Raw genomic sequence first — 15,864 nt, forward strand, 5'->3', positions numbered from 1 at the left:
TCTCTGTCTCTCTCGCTCTCTCTCTGTCTCTCTCTCTCTCTCTCTCTCTCTCTCTCTCTCTCTCTCTCTCTCTCTCTCTCTCTCTCTCTCTCTCTCTCTCATCTCCCTCTCTCTGCCTCCATGTCTCCAGGCTGAAGGACCTTGGTCTGGAGCGGTTCTCTGTCTCCGTGCTCTTCACCAGGATCTTCATCCCCACCTCCTTCCTGCTGGTGTGCATCCTCCACCTGCACTACTTCCACGACCGTTTCCTAGAGCTCACTGACCTGAAGGCTGTGGCTGCCAAGCAGGACAGCAGCATCTACAGGTGAGCCGCTCTGACACCCAGGGGACTGGGTTCGTCCAGTAGGGGACCGTTCCGTCAGCAATCCTCTGATGGTTTGACTGTATAGGGGGGTCAGATGGCTGAGCGGTTAGGGAACCGGGCTATTAATCAGAAAGTTGCCAGTTCGATTCCCTGCCATGTCAAATGATGTTGTGTCCTTGGGCAAGGCACTTCACCTTACTTGCCTCGGAGGGTTTGCAAGGTTGCTCGCATCACCAATCTGTGTTTACAGTCATCATTCGTTTCTCATTCTATTTTTTTTTTCATTTTCTGGTGCGTGTCATCTTTATGTTTGGTGTTTTCCAGTTCATATTCTCAAGGCTCATCGTTCTCTCTCTGTTACTGATCATGGCTCACCTCCACCCTCTCTGCTTCCCTCTGTAACCTGCTTCCATCTCCCATCACTCCTCTGTCATCCTTCACCCCTCTCTCTCTCAGCCACGCTAAAGTTAATGGCCGTGTCTATCTGATCATGAACAGGTGGGTACCTGCACCAGTCTGTGGCCTCCACACCCTCCCTCCCCCTCATGTGTCCCCCTGTCCCACACACAGGCAGCCTCCCCAACCACTAACTCTCAAAGGAATATCTATTTTTGTAATGACCATTATATCATCTTCTTTGACAGACAATTGATCATGCTGTTTAGTTTTTTTCCATCAACATTTTTCTTTTCTTTTTTTCCTGCTTGCGCCCCTTCATTTCCTCTTCTCTGGACCTTTTACCCATTCTGCTGATCCACCTAGACCACAGTAGCCAAACATCCCCAAACCTTCCAGATATTATAACCTCTCTCCCCTGTCCTCCAAGCATGCCCTGAGCACTGCCATGAGAAGACCCTTTTGTCCTTTAACTGTAGTTCCTTACTGCACTCTCTCTAACTTTCTCTCTAGTGTTGTAGCACCAACCAATAGTATGGATCTAACTCATGTCTACCAATCAAATCTTCTGTCGGTCTGTCTCTCTCCCATGTTGATTTGTCTTCTGTGTAACTTTATTGTCTGAGCAGCATCAAGCAAAAAATCCCTTCTCCACAGAGCAAGTAAGTTTCAGACGTGAAAATCTTGCCTTGACATGCGGCCATTTCATGCAAGCCAATCCCAACCTCTAACCCTTCTCCGTTGCCTGAGAAGAATCTCCAGAGTGTAAAGGGTTAATGCTGCCTTTCTCCCATTGACCTTTACCTTATGCCAAAGGAAGACCCTTGAATTACTGAAGGCAGTATGCTGGAATGTGCACTGCTTATTGATCATAATGCTCCACAATGTCACTATGTTCCCATACGTTAAAAGACACAGTGCTGATTCCCATCCTCCTAGCATTTGACTTGGGGAACCTAAGAGGATGAAGTATGAAGTTCAGCCAATGAGGGGGATAGTCTATCAGTGTGTGTGTGTGTATGTGTGCGTGTGTGTGTGTGCATGTGTGTGTGTGTGTGTGTGTGTGTGTGTGCATGTGTGTTTGTGTGCATGTGCGTCCATGCTTTTGGTGAAGCTGACTAAGATTCCCTATTGTCAGACTGGTGACCCAGGACGGCAGTCTGGCTGATATCGCCATGCTCAGTACGTCCTCCATGGACGGAGGGACCCCGAGGGACGAGGACAGAGAGAAAGACAAGGAGCAGGCCTTGGTGGTGGTGATGGATGACACGGAGGTGGAGAAGCAGCAGAAGAGCTCCGTGGCCTCAGACCCCCGCCAATCCAGCACCGAGGAGAGCCGTCACACCAGCGTGGGGACCGAGCCAGACCCAGAATCCCCATCAGAACAGACCTCAGGTACGGGAGACGGGAATTCGACGCCTCAGTCTATCAGACTCCTGACACTGTGTGTTGTCGAAGGCATAAGTGCCTCACTGGACCGTAAACAGTAATGTACTCGTTTTATTTACCCATTAAAGTGCCACAGCCGGTTCTGAGAAAACATTTTACCCTTTCAACAGGAAGTCCTCATCACATCCTCACTCCACATCACTTCACGCCACTCCAAATATGAGTCTTTGTCAACTCTGCCTCCTCTTGTCTTTATCTCAGATCTGAAGAACAAGTGGCACCTGGTGGTGGACCGACTGACTGTGCTGTTCCTCAAGTTCCTTGAGTATTTTCACAAGCTGCAGCTCTTCGTCTGGTGGCTGTTGGAGATCCACATCATCAAAATAGTGTCCTCTTACATCATCCTGGTGTCTGTCAAAGAGGTGAGAACATCTCACGGGTTCCAAGCAGATGCCTGAAGTCCATCGACACTTTGACTTTGATACTTAATTGACAATTTGGAGATAATAAATGTGCTAATCCACATGCGCGACATGCTGACATTTTCTCCGCCTGACAATTCAGATCTATCCCCTATAAATCTTGGGTTGTGTCTTCTGCAGGTGTCCCTGTTCAACTATGTTTTCCTGGCCTCCTGGGCCTTTGCTATGCCCTACAGCCAGTTTCGCCCACTGGCTTCCAGTGTGTGCACAGTCTGGACCTGCGTCATCATCATCTGCAAAATGTTATACCAGTTGGAGTCTATAGACCCACCCTCATACTCCAAAAACTGCTCCATGGTGCTTCATCTACAACTTGACCTGAAGAAAACCAAAATACTCAGTTGACATCCGTGTGAACAAAATGACGGCTTAGACTGACTACATTACTTTGCTCTGTTTTCTTCCCCAAGACTCTGAACTACACAGACAATGAGGATGAGAAGTCCCTGTTCCATAAAGAGCTGGTGGACCCAGCTAACTGGGTGGGCCTGGAGAAGTTTGATCCTCTGCTGGAGAACCTGAGGGTGAGAACGACACAGAGGCGCCCGCAGACACTCAGTCTACATTTACATTACATTTAGCCATTTAGCAGACGCTCTTATCCAGTGCGACTTACAGTAAGTACAGGGACATTCCCCCGAGGCAAGTAGGGTGAAGTACCTTGCCCAAGGACACAATGTAATTTTGAACGGCCGGGAATTGAACCAGCAACCATCTGATTTATAGCCCGATTCCCTAACCGCTTAGCCATCTGACTCCAGTCTAGCACACGTCCATCAAGTGAAACTCGGGCTTAAATACACATCCAAACAAATCCCAGATATGTCCTCCTGTCTTCCTTCTTCTGTCTGCAGAACAACCTGCTGATGTTAGCCATTCTAGCGTTTGAGGTGACCATCTACCGTCATCAGGAGTACTACCGGCTGAGGAACAAGCTCACTGCCCCTGCTGCTAGGATCATCTTCCACAACATCACACGACAACACCTGGACATGGGCCTAGTCAACTTTGTCAAATACTTCATTAACTACTTCTTTTATAAATTTGGACTGGAGGTGAGATAAAAGAAAAAACAAAAATAGAACACAGTTATGCTGTTACTGTTCTTGGCTAAGTAGTATGACAATAATATGTCATACAATTAGCTGTTCTAAAATATGAATTATTACAGTACATATTTCTATCCACTGGTTTTTAGCAACAAACAAGTTTGCGAGAAAAAAACATTTCTAACCATTTCTCACCATTTTAATCAAGACAATCTTCTCTGCCACTGACAGACATGCTTCCTGCTGGTGGTGAATGTGATTGGTCAGCGTATGGACTTCTATGCCATGCTGCATGCCTTTGCTTTGATAGCCGTCATGTACAGACGCAGGAGGAAGGCCATCGCTGAAGTCTGGCCAAAGTACTGCTGCTTCTTGGCCTGTATACTCACCTTTCAGTACTTGGTCTGCATTGGAATCCCACCTGCAGCTTGTAAAGGTCTGTTTTCATAACGTGGTTGTTTATTGGATGTGTGTGGGTGTTTTCAAGCGAGATGTGTTGGCGGTTAATGCATTTGTCACAACTCTTTGTTTCCCCTCAGAGTACCCATGGAGGTTCCCTAGCTCCACCGTGGACTCCAATGTGATCAAGTGGCTCTATATCCCTGACTTCCACACCAAGCCCAACCCAATGTTCCTTGTCTGTATGTCAACATGGACTTGTTGGATATCTTATTCTTGTGTCCACTTTCAGAACAGTGTGTTTTCGTCAGGGCTCGATCCATGTCTGACTTCCTCGTCTCTCCTCTCCCCCAGATGACTTCATGCTGCTGCTGTGTGCGTCCCTCCAGAGGCAGATATTTGACGAGGAAAACCAGGCCGCCGTTCGTCTCATGGCTGGCGACAACGTGGAGATCTGCCGAGACCTGGACGCTGCCTCGTTCAGCGTTCACAACCCTGCCCCAGACTTCATCCACTGCAGGTACCCACATCACCACTACACTATTTTAGAGTCCTTGACTCTTCTACTAGGAAATCTGGGATTATAGGGAGATCTCCGCTTCTCAATATACATAAGTCAACGAGGGCCATTTAGTTAGTTCTGTTGTCCCAGACTCTAATGTACTGTAGAAAGTCTGGACCACAGATACTATGCTCATCCCACATCAAAAATGAACTATAGATTTCTCAGAGATATTTCTGGTGATGATTCAAGGAAATGTTCCCATCTCAATTTAGGAACCCTAAAAGCCTAGAGCTGCTTAGTTCTTTCACTGGACTAGGACAGACAAGAAGAGAGAGGAGGGGAGGAAGTGAAAAGGGAGATAGATAGAGAGAGAGGATAGAGCATCCTAATCTGTCCACAGCCATTGATTATGTGCTTATCGCATTCCACTGTTTTGATGTGCAAAGTGGAGAACTCTTTTATTAACGCACTCTTTGTCCATCAACAAGTCTAGTGAAGAGGGCAGCCATGTTGTCCATGCTGCGCTCCCGGCCTGCACTTATTCCATTGTTTTCCTGAGGATCACATTACGGATACCGGCGGACAGAATCCATAATCCACAAAAAACCCTCTGTCTATCACTCAGACCCACTCATCCAACTCAGGCGCTTTTCCCTGTACTCTAACTCAATAAATAGCTTTTAAGTACGGAAAATACGTTTTTTTCCCCCTCCCTAACCTGATTTCGCTTGATGAAGACAGACGTTCACCTATTCCGGCCCATTGCACATGGTCATATCAAGACATCTTCCATTTCATCAGCCCTCGGCCCCAACAGGACTACGTGCGGGTGTGGTGGAAGTCCTCATCCGCCTTCACTTGACCCATCACAGTAATGGAGGCCAGTGTCAAGAGAGCACTAACATGATCACCGCGACGTCCAGTAATCACACTTTTACGACGCTGTGCCGTCTCCCTGTCTCACATACCTGTGCTCCTGAGTGACAAGGCTAAGGTTTCAGCCCCAGCTGCCAGACATTGATCTATCTGACTCTTACTGTAATCCTGTCACTAATATATCCTGTTGATATGATTGATGTGTCTGCTGTGTGTACCGTTGTGATCCATGGCGTTGTTTTGAAGACTTCCATGCACTTAACATGCCATTATCCATTGCCAGCCTCCTACTGTATGTAATATAACTATGTTTTCCATCGACTCTGACTCCTCCTGTCCCGGCAGGTCGTACCTGGACATGCTGAAAGTGATCATGTTCAGCTACTTGTTCTGGTTCGTCCTCACCATCATCTTCTTCACCGGGACCACGCGCATCAGTGTCTTCTGTATGGGCTACCTGGTGGCCTGCTTCTACTTCCTGCTTTTCGGGGGCCAACTGCTGCTCAAGCCAATCAAAAAGATCCTGCACTACTGGGACTTCCTGATTGCCTACAATATATTCGTCATCACTATGAAGAACATCATGTCAGTGAGTGGGCCCTTATACGCTCCATGTGTTCTTCTGAGACGTGTCAGAGTTTATTGATGAGCTAAGGCTCCCTGTCGGCCAGGTTTACATGATAGCATGATTCAGTGATTACACACGCAGTGCGGTATGTTACTGAGTTGTCGTCGTGATGGTCGTTGTTTGGCTGTGTTCAGATCCTTGCGTGTGGGTACATCAACTCCCTGATGGTGAACCACTGCTGGTTGATCCAGCTGTGCAGTCTGGCCTGCACCATCAAAGAATACAAGATCAACACCAACCAGGACTTCCTTAGTAAGCACTATAAGTTTCACTCTCCATTTGTTGGATTGCCAAACAAATGATATTTCACACGTTTTGTGTGAAATTATGCATTTACGTGCGTGTGTTCAATGTAACGTGGTCTGTTTGTTTGTGTGTGTGCACCTGTGTGTGTGTGTGTGGTGTGTGTGTGTGTGTGTGTGGTGTGTGTGTGTGTGTGTGTGTGTGCGCTTGCAGGTCCTGATAAGAAGTGCGAGCTTCCCAGTGATGAAGCTGGGATCATCTGGGACAGCATCTGCTTTGCCTTCCTGCTGCTTCAGAGACGCGTCTTCATGAGCTACTACTTCCTGCACGTGGTGGCAGACATCCGCGCCTCCCAGATCCTGGCATCCAGGTAACAGCCCCCCTGGTCCCCGTGCTCTCAGCAGGCCCCTGGTCCCCGTGCTCTCAGCAGCCCCCCTGGTCCCCCTGCTCTCAGCAGCCCCCCTGGTCCCCCTGCTCTCAGCAACCCCCTGGTCCCCCTGCTCTCAGCAGGCCCCTGGTCCCCCTGCTCTCAACAGCCCCCCTGGTCCCCGTGCTCTCAGCAGCCCCCCTGGTCCCCCTGCTCTCAGCAGCCCCCCTGGTCCCCGTGCTCTCAGCAGCCCCCCTGGTCCCCCTGCTCTCAGCAGCCCCCCTGGTCCCCCTGCTCTCAGCAGCCCCCCTGGTCCCCCTGCTCTCAGCAGCCCCCCTGGTCCCCGTGCTCTCAGCAGGCCCCTGGTCCCCGTGCTCTCAGCAGCCCCCCTGGTCCCCCTGCTCTCAGCAGCCCCCCTGGTCCCCGTGCTCTCAGCAGCCCCCCTGGTCCCCCTGCTCTCAGCAGCCCCCCTGGTCCCAGTGCTCTCAGCAGCCCCCCTGGTCCCCCTGCTCTCAGCAGCCCCCCTGGTCCCCCTGCTCTCAGCAGGCCCCTGGTTCCCCTGCTCTCAACAGCCCCCCGTCTCCACACACAGGCCTTGGGGTGGTCGGCTCACTCTTCTCACTTCCTAACCCTGTCGATGCTCAGGAGTTCCCCCCACAACTGATCTTAGTTCAGCGAGTAGGGCACCGCTGCAGCTTCTTCTACATGGCGTGTTCTTGGGACTGTGTGTTTCAGAGGAGCTGAGCTGTTCCAGGCCACCATAGTGAAGGCAGTCCGAGCCCGGCTGGAGGAGGAGAACAGGTCCATGGAGCAGCTGAAGAGACAGTGAGACACGCACCTACTATTTTATCTATCTGCAAGCTAGTTGGATGGTGCCATACATGATAGATACATCCTGTATTGAATTCACTTGATGTGATGTTATAAACACTTCTCAGCTGTGTTACTCATCTGATAACCCTCTTCTGTTTTCCCCTATCTCAGTAGATAGGAGCTCTAATGAGCACTTTTCTCTGACGCAAGACCGCTGATTCCACATAAGCCTTCCAACATACCCCGATAATGATAATGACCTCACATGTCTACAGGAGGGGTCAGAGTGATGGGCGGCGAGGCGGCCCGTCGATACGCTGTGTGGCTCTCCCTCTTTAAAACACTCTCCTTCCCTTCCTCTCCACCTCCGTCCCCACCGCCTCTCTCTCCCCCTCTCTCTCTCTCTGCCCGTCTGATCTAATCAGGATGGACCGTATCAAGGAGAGGCAGCAGAAGTTTAAGAGGGGGAAGGAGAAGATGCTCAGCCTGGCCCAGGAGTCTGGGGAAGGACCCCAACTCATTCAGCCCGAGGTGGAGGACGAGGAGGATGACGGTACTGTAGGACCAAGGTTTCGTTTAAACAAATGTGCCAACTCAAGTTATATAAACGACATTGGAAAAGTGAAGCTTAAATGAATGATCACTTTTAAAGTGATCATTCATTACATACAAAGTATTTTGTATTTATTTTTAGAAACTTTATTTTTAAAAGGAAGATACAGTATCTGCTTAAGAAAAGAAGCTCTGAATGAGATATTATGCATTCGTATATAATTGATTTATGTGTAAATTGTTTTATTATATTATTTTAGGAGCAGAGCGACAGAAAGCCAAGACCACAAAAAAGCAGTGGTGGAGGCCTTGGGTTGACCATGCGTCCAGTAGGTTGACCCCTTATGCTCTCTCCACTCTGATTGGCTCTTGTGTCCTTGACCAGAACTCAGCAGATTCCCATACTCTCCTGGGCTCCAGAGGACCCAAACCAACCACATGTCTCCTTTCAGACCTTAGTCCTATTCCATCTCTATTTAAGGACCTTTCATGCATACAACCCTCTATGTGAAGCACAAACAATATGCCTGCCTTGGTTATGTTGATAGAATTATAAATAAATAGTCTATGCATGATATTAGTCGCAGCAAGGGTCACCTTAAATAGCAGAATTTTGCCATGAAACAAAGGAAAATGACTAATGCCCGGATGTTTGTGGTTGTGGTCATGTTGACAACTAAGGTTGTCTGACACATGTCTGTGACCATATTCATGGCTTTGTCCTCAGAGCCCACAGTAGAGAATCTCTCAGTTGTTTCTCTCAGAACATTTCCATTATCAAGACTTGAAATCCTTCATCCTTTTTCATATCTTGAGAACCAGGATAAAGGACCATCATGATCAACATCAGGTTTGGCCCTGGAGAAAACTGAGCAATGCAACAAGCTTGAGCAATACATTTTTGGTCACATGTACATTTGCCGGACAAATGTAATATTCGACCAGTCACTTCTCACTGTGTTCTACAGTGCATTTGACATACATTTGCATCAGTTATTCTCTGAGGTGACTTCTTGTTGAACTGATATCACTTTGATATCAATTCAACACATGTTGAACTGATTTCACTTTCCATGTTTATGATTTCTGTTTATGATTTCTGGTTTTCCCATGCTTTGTCACACCTCATATCCATATTTCCCAGCATCCTCCCTTGCCCCCCCATTCTAGTCTTTCTGTTCAAGGACATAAATCAGCTTTGTCTATATCAATGCTTCTCCTAGCTCCCAAATGCTTCTTTGAGGCAGGATTGAAATTATTAGTTCTATAAACCACAATGTAGCAGTTTTCTTAAACTAATGATATTTAAACATTTTAGCTTGTGTTTCTTTTTGTAATATTTATTCTGAGCCACTAAATTGTCTGTTCTGCTAACAGCAACATCCTTTGGAAACGTTCCACAGTCAGTCATGTTATTCCTAACTTTCTGTATTTTCATTCTCTCCCAGCTGTGTTTCTGTTAACAGTGTGTGTTTGAAATTGTCTGTCTAAGATAGTATATATGTTTTTACTAGTTTATAAAATAATGGAATTTTTATACCAACCCAGGCCATTTTCTTCCTTTCCTTGGCTCTCTCTAAGGAGCCCTCCAGAGAACATGTGTGATCCTTCTTCAACCTCAACTGTGCTTGGCTGACGTTTGCCCCATTTCATTAAACGTTTTGTGTCAGCTGTGATGAAATATGTCAACTGGTTTAACTGAGCCTTCCTCTCAATCCTCAGTGGTTAGAAGTGGAGATTATTACTTGTTTGAAACTGACAGTGAGGACAGTGAGGAGGAGGAGGAGAGCAAAGAAGAGGAACCACCTAAGAAGTCAGCGTTTCAGGTGAGCACCAGAACCAGCAAGCAGTATTTTCCTGGAACGCCAATATGTCACACACTTGTCATTTTTGATGAAATGCACAGGAACATGTAGTCTACTCTCTAAAACACTGTGTCTATTTTTCTTGTATCTACTAACACTGTTTCCACTAACTCTGCCCCACTTTGTCCTTTCTCCATAGAGAGCTATTGGAAAGTTTGCCTCAGCTCTCTTGGCTTTGCCAAGGTCTATCATTAAACTGCCCAAAACTATACTGCAGTATATTGTCAGGGCAGGCAAGGTATTCCTAGAGAAATTAAACTTGATTTGTTTCCTATTGCTGTGGAGACTTGCCATGTCATTGCAGACTTGTGTATCACCAAACTGCCTGTCCATCCCATGTCAGGAATTAAATTCTTCATTTGAATACGACCATTGGACAGTACCTATTGTAAATCTGGGTGGTCTGCAACATGTACTGGATGATATGGAATGGAGACGCAGTGGCCTGGGACTTTTATCCTTTGTCCTTCTGTCATGTTCCACTTTGCATGAACTGGGACCTTTTTAACCCTTGTGCTGCCTTCGGGTCACATGACCCTAAAGGTTCATGACGAACCATCGTTGTGTTTCCCCAATTTTACCCAATACAAAGACCGATACAATTAATTTTCTTTGAACCTTCGCAATGTGGGGGGTCTAAGACAGCCCAACGGTTAAAAGAAAATGCTTCACTTTGTTTTTGTATGCAGTAAAATTGTCGCAATACAACGGTGGGTCCCAATGACTGATGGGGCAGAATGACTCGAAGAGAACACAAGGGTTAAACTAGTGACAGTAATGCATCTGCATTGATGTGTTTTTCCCCTTTGAACATTAAATGTTTTGCTCCGTTGATCTTGGATATCAGTCAGTATGAAATAATAGCGTGACAAACAATTCGATTATATTTCAGTGGAGCAAAACTGCTGTGTCAGTGGCATTTTGTTGTGCTCTTCATTTGTTTGTATGGGGTTTAAAGGGCTTGATGTCATGTCATGCCTCGCAGTTGTTAAACGACTTTTTCCGTCAATTTAATATGCCCAGAGGTGAATTGGCTCTTGTCTTATATCCCCCAGTTTCTTTACCATGCGTGGATCACAGATTCCAAAACCGCCATGAAGGAACGCAGCAAAGAGAAGCGTAAATTCTGGAAGAGATACACCAGAGGAGACAAACACAAGAGAGACAAGAAGGAAGGTAAGAGGGAAGCAGTTTAAGAAAAAAAATAAGAAAAGTACTTGTAATGTTTGTAAAACGTGTGCTTGTGTGTACGTTCAGGCCACGTGGCTATCGAAGTGGGAGAGGTGGAGGAGGGTCAGGAGACGGAGGAGGAGAAGAAGAAGTCTGCTGGTCCAGGTTGGTCTGAACTATCCCCTCTGGATCAAGGAAGCACTATCGCCTCAAAATAGCTTCACCGCTTGTTTACTACCGCACGGGTCTGGACACGTCTGTAGAGCAACCGCTCGACCATACCTGCATACAACAGGGCATCGCCGTAGCACAGGACAAGAGGGAGGGACTGGGCAGGAACGAGCACATACACAGGGACTGTTGTACAATGAACTCTCCCATTTCCCTGTGCCTTCATAGACAACATCCTCAAGCGCGTCTTCAACATCATCAAGTTCACCTGGGTGCTGTTCCTGACCATGGTGGACAGCTTCACCAAGTGGATGAACGACATGTGCAGGGAGCACATCGACATCTCCACCGTGCTGCGCATAGAACGCTGCATGCTCACCCGGGAGGTCAAAAAGGTAGCCCCCCCCTCTCTCCTATCTTCACATAGATTCTATTCCTCTTATCCTTTCGCTCTGATCCGTATCTCTTCATTGAACCGTGGAAGGCTCTCCGAGATCGAATATCCAGGGTATTAGCAAAAGGTCAACATCAGATTGTGAATGACCCAAGAGAATGAGTGACATCACAGAGCCCTCTTCCGTGCAGGGGAACGTCCCTTCGCGAAGCAGCATCCAGGTGTACTACCAGAAGCAGATGATGATCAACATGTCCCGGGAGTCCAGCCTGGAGCGCCTCAGCGAGGACGGCTCGGCGTCGGGCTCCCGCAGGGCCCGGAGGAAGCGCGGAGGCTACAGGATGGAGAGCCAGGACAGCATGGCGTCCAGGGACAGCCTCTCCAGGTACACTGCTGGGCCTGTCGCCAGGGAAACCATCCAACACTAGGATGGCTCATCATAGTCAACATGATGAGACCCCCCCCCCCCCCCCCGTCTGTCTGTCTTTTACTTGATCTCGCCGCATGCTGTCACTCTTCTCATCTCTGATCTCTCCATCTCCATCTCTCCATCCATCAGTGCCTACACTGAGGCCACCATGCTGATCTCCCGTCAGTCCACGCTGGACGACCTGGACAGAATGCCAGAGTGCATTCCCAAAACCAGCGAGCGTGCCCGCCCCAAGCTGCGCAAAATGTACGGCCTGGACGCCTCCTACTCCTCGGCCGACAGCGGCAGCAGCGCCGTGTCCAGGTGCCCCGGCTTCGGCATTCCTCCCCCTCGCCTCACACATCCCCAATCATCATTCATTGGTCAACGAAACATTGCTTCTGTGCTTAACCGTTGTCGACATGCAGTTTGCGCTTTTTGTTTCCTTTCGCTGTTTTTCAGAAAAACACACGTTTGCGGTGAACCTGAACACAACGTTCTCTCGCTCGTTTGCCAGCGTGACACTGTGCTCTAATGTTTAGTCCTGTGTCTGTCCCGCAGCGAGGCCACCCAGTGCGTCACACTCTACTCCAGACAGGGCACGACGGACACCATAGACGAGGTGGAGGACGAGCAGGACCAGGGCCAGCACGGGCCCCGTAGGGAGGGGTCAGACGGAGCAGAGGGCGGCCCCTGGGAGGGGATCGAGTCTGGGGAGGAGGGAGAGGAGGGCCGGCGCAGGCAGGAGCGTCTGTGGAGCTCCGCGGGTCCTGGAGATGACCCCTCGGCAGCCCTGTCCGGCCAGGACTACACCACTGAGAGCGACGAGGGGGGAGGCAGGCAGGAGTACATGCCCACAGACGGGCGCGCGCGACAGCTGCACACGCCCGACACCGACGCTCCGAACACCTCCGATGCCGACGTGCCGCCCAGTTACAGCAAAGCGGTCAGCTTCGACCGCCTGGAGGTCAGCGATGACGACAGTGACCTGGAAGACAGAAGGCTGATGGCGATGACCCCGGACAGCAGGTCGGACTACCTGTCCGACCCCCTGTTGCCCTCTGCGACCACGGAGTTGACCGCCAGCGAACTGCTGCTCAACAAGTGGGTAGACACTCGGCACAAACGCAAGCAGCGACGTGCTCTCTGAACACATTTATGTCTTACTCTCCCTTCTAATCTCTTCTTCTTTCTCCCCTCCAGAATGTTCTATGACGAAGAGCTGGAGAGCTCGGACAAGTTTTACAACAGCCAGCCTCTGGTGTTGCAGCTGTGCTATGCCCTGTACAACATGCTGGTGGCTCACTCTGAGATGGTCTGCTACCTGGTCATTATCATCAACCACATGGTGTCTGCCAACTGTGCCACCCTGGTGCTGCCCATCCTCATCTTCCTCTGGGCCATGCTCTCTGTGCCGCGGCCCAGCAAACGGTTCTGGATGACAGCTATCGTCTACACAGAGGTAGTGAATATGTCAGCTTGAGTGACAGGTGCTAGGTTGTGACTACCGACCCTGTTACAACACTGTAACTCTGGTCACTGTTTGTCTCTTCCCAGGTCACCATAGTCATCAAGTACTTCTTCCAGTTTGGATTCTTCCCCTTCAACCAGAACCAGAAGATTGACAAGAACAAACCTTACCACCCTCCTAACATCATCGGTGTGGAGAAGAAGGATGGCTACGTCCACTACGACCTGATTCAGCTCCTGGCCCTCTTCTTTCACAGATCCATATTAAAGGTAGCCTACTTCTGTGCTGTCGGTTCTTCAGCTGCCTTTATCTGACCCATGGTGTGTTCCATAACTGGTTGTTGACCATGACTCTACTCCAAATCCTAGTGCCACGGCCTGTGGGACGAGGATGATCCCAAGGAGACTAAGAAGGACCCACAACAGTGTGCCGAATCAGAGGACGAGGGCCAGGACAAGGAGAAAGAGAAGGAGGCCGTCCCACCAGCCGTCCAGGGCAGGAGAGGCTCCACCCACACCCTGAAGTCCATCAACCTGGGAACCTCGACAGACTCTGTGCACGTACAGATGCACTGCCCCCAACAGCACACCTACCAACGCCGCAAGAGCTCCAGCGGGGCCTCCCACATCTCCCATCGCTCCAGCCACTCAGCACGATCCAAGAGAGGTAGGGGGAGGGGCTTAGGGGACATCTCCCTCACTTTCACACCCGGCATACACAGCTGTGTGGTGAACGGAGCCGAGGTCAGTCGAGCGGTTTCGGTGTGTCGTTTCCGGATAGAACGTGCCCGAGCTCGACTAAAGAGGATGTGTGTTTGCGTGGTTTTTGAATCGCCAGGTAGCACAAGCACCCGGAACAGCAGCCGGAAGGACGGCAGTGAGGCCGGCGTCCAGCCCAAGACCCGCAAGCAGCTGATCATGGAGAAGATCAGGGAGCAGCTGATCAGAGCCAGGGTTTTCATCATGAAACGGTCAGTCCTCTTTGTCTGTGAATGTGTGTATGTGGAGTATCCACTTTCTTGCAGAACTCAAACCAAACTTGGATCGCATGACACATTTTTTTCTTTCCAGGGCTCTCGAGATCTACTCGCCCATTCGTCAGTTTTTCTACAACCTGATTCACCCCGAGTACAGCGCAGTGACCGACGTCTATGTGCTGATGTTTCTAGCTGACACCGTTGACTTCATCATTATCGTTTTTGGATTCTGGGCTTTTGGGGTATCTCATCTCTTTTGTGAAATTGTTATTTTGTTTCTAAAGAGTTTAAAGTAAGAAGAATAACTCAACAATCATAACAAAAATAGAGTGTAGCTCTTTAACGTGTTCACTTGCTTACAAGTGCATATACATCTACAGAATTGTGTTGATGTGAGAACAAAAAAATCTGGTCCTTGCAGAAACACTCAGCAGGAGCAGACATAACCTCATCGCTGTCCGAGGACCAGGTGCCTGGGCCCTTCCTGGTCATGGTTCTGATACAATTTGGGACCATGGTGGTGGACCGGGCCCTCTACCTGAGGAAGACGGTCATGGGGAAATGTGTGTTTCAGGTCATCCTGGTGTTTGGCATCCACTTCTGGATGTTCTTTATTCTGCCCGGAGTCACAGACAAGTGAGAACTCACAATATGAAGAACCTTTTTTTTTTTTTTTTTTGTCTCTGTGTATGAGCTAAGTAAGCCAATAACGGGTTTGACCTTTGTGCTGCTTTCAGACGTTTCAGTGAAAACTACGTGGCTCAGATGTGGTACTTTGTGAAGTGCTTCTACTTTAGTCTATCAGCCTATCAGATCCGCTGTGGCTACCCTACGCGTGTGCTGGGCAACTTCCTCACCAAGAGCTACAACTACGCCAACCTCTTCCTTTTCCAAGGGTGGGTTTGATCAAAGCGTTTGGTGGTTTGGGGGGGGGGGGTGGTGGATGTGGTGGGTTCCAGCTCACTGTGTGTGGTGTGTTGTGTTCTCCTAAGGTTCCGCCTGGTGCCGTTCCTCACAGAGCTGCGAGCGGTGATGGACTGGGTCTGGACGGACACCACGCTCAGCCTGTCCAGCTGGATCTGTGTAGAGGACATCTACGCACACATCTTTGTGCTCAAGTGCTGGAGGGAGTCGGAGAAGGTTTGGTCCATCTTGCATGATAGGATTGTCTTGATCATCTGGCGAATGGGCGATGGTTTTGTCTTACGAGCGTAGAAAGACTGCGTGCCTCTCTAGGGACTAGACTTACGTTTCTAAACAACCATTAACGCAGGACCAGCCTGTTTCCAGACCTCTGAAAGGGCCTGGGGTCAGACTGGGTTACAGACTAAACCATAAACAGGTCCATGAAGGGTACGGATCCCCATGAAAGGACAAACATGATCAAAGGGCCTGCTCTTTCCCC

At 49.1% G+C, this 15,864-nt stretch overlaps 1 protein-coding gene across 2 annotated transcripts in view; it reads left to right on the forward strand.

Moving 5' to 3' along the window:
- piezo2b (piezo-type mechanosensitive ion channel component 2b) overlaps nt 1-15,864 on the forward strand; it is a 41,010-nt gene that overhangs the window by 22,016 nt on the left and 3,130 nt on the right. For both annotated transcript variants that reach the window (XM_084708198.1, XM_084708197.1), the window contains exons 17-47: nt 131-304; nt 1,839-2,095; nt 2,351-2,511; nt 2,692-2,868; nt 2,982-3,095; nt 3,426-3,626; nt 3,852-4,056; nt 4,160-4,261; nt 4,374-4,539; nt 5,746-5,989; nt 6,163-6,280; nt 6,485-6,641; nt 7,374-7,463; nt 7,877-8,004; nt 8,264-8,332; nt 9,726-9,829; nt 10,008-10,106; nt 10,924-11,044; nt 11,126-11,203; nt 11,438-11,604; nt 11,795-11,988; nt 12,163-12,336; nt 12,574-13,116; nt 13,216-13,474; nt 13,570-13,752; nt 13,852-14,149; nt 14,321-14,453; nt 14,554-14,701; nt 14,881-15,095; nt 15,197-15,355; nt 15,452-15,599. In XM_084708198.1, coding sequence (XP_084564324.1) covers nt 131-304; nt 1,839-2,095; nt 2,351-2,511; nt 2,692-2,868; nt 2,982-3,095; nt 3,426-3,626; nt 3,852-4,056; nt 4,160-4,261; nt 4,374-4,539; nt 5,746-5,989; nt 6,163-6,280; nt 6,485-6,641; nt 7,374-7,463; nt 7,877-8,004; nt 8,264-8,332; nt 9,726-9,829; nt 10,008-10,106; nt 10,924-11,044; nt 11,126-11,203; nt 11,438-11,604; nt 11,795-11,988; nt 12,163-12,336; nt 12,574-13,116; nt 13,216-13,474; nt 13,570-13,752; nt 13,852-14,149; nt 14,321-14,453; nt 14,554-14,701; nt 14,881-15,095; nt 15,197-15,355; nt 15,452-15,599 — 5,386 coding nt within the window. The remainder of the gene's footprint in view (nt 1-130; nt 305-1,838; nt 2,096-2,350; nt 2,512-2,691; nt 2,869-2,981; nt 3,096-3,425; nt 3,627-3,851; nt 4,057-4,159; nt 4,262-4,373; nt 4,540-5,745; nt 5,990-6,162; nt 6,281-6,484; nt 6,642-7,373; nt 7,464-7,876; nt 8,005-8,263; nt 8,333-9,725; nt 9,830-10,007; nt 10,107-10,923; nt 11,045-11,125; nt 11,204-11,437; nt 11,605-11,794; nt 11,989-12,162; nt 12,337-12,573; nt 13,117-13,215; nt 13,475-13,569; nt 13,753-13,851; nt 14,150-14,320; nt 14,454-14,553; nt 14,702-14,880; nt 15,096-15,196; nt 15,356-15,451; nt 15,600-15,864) is intronic.

The sequence above is a fragment of the Hypomesus nipponensis genome, chromosome 10, assembly GCF_054491055.1.
Source record: "Hypomesus nipponensis isolate SF chromosome 10, ASM5449105v1, whole genome shotgun sequence".
Taxonomy (NCBI): domain Eukaryota; kingdom Metazoa; phylum Chordata; class Actinopteri; order Osmeriformes; family Osmeridae; genus Hypomesus; species Hypomesus nipponensis.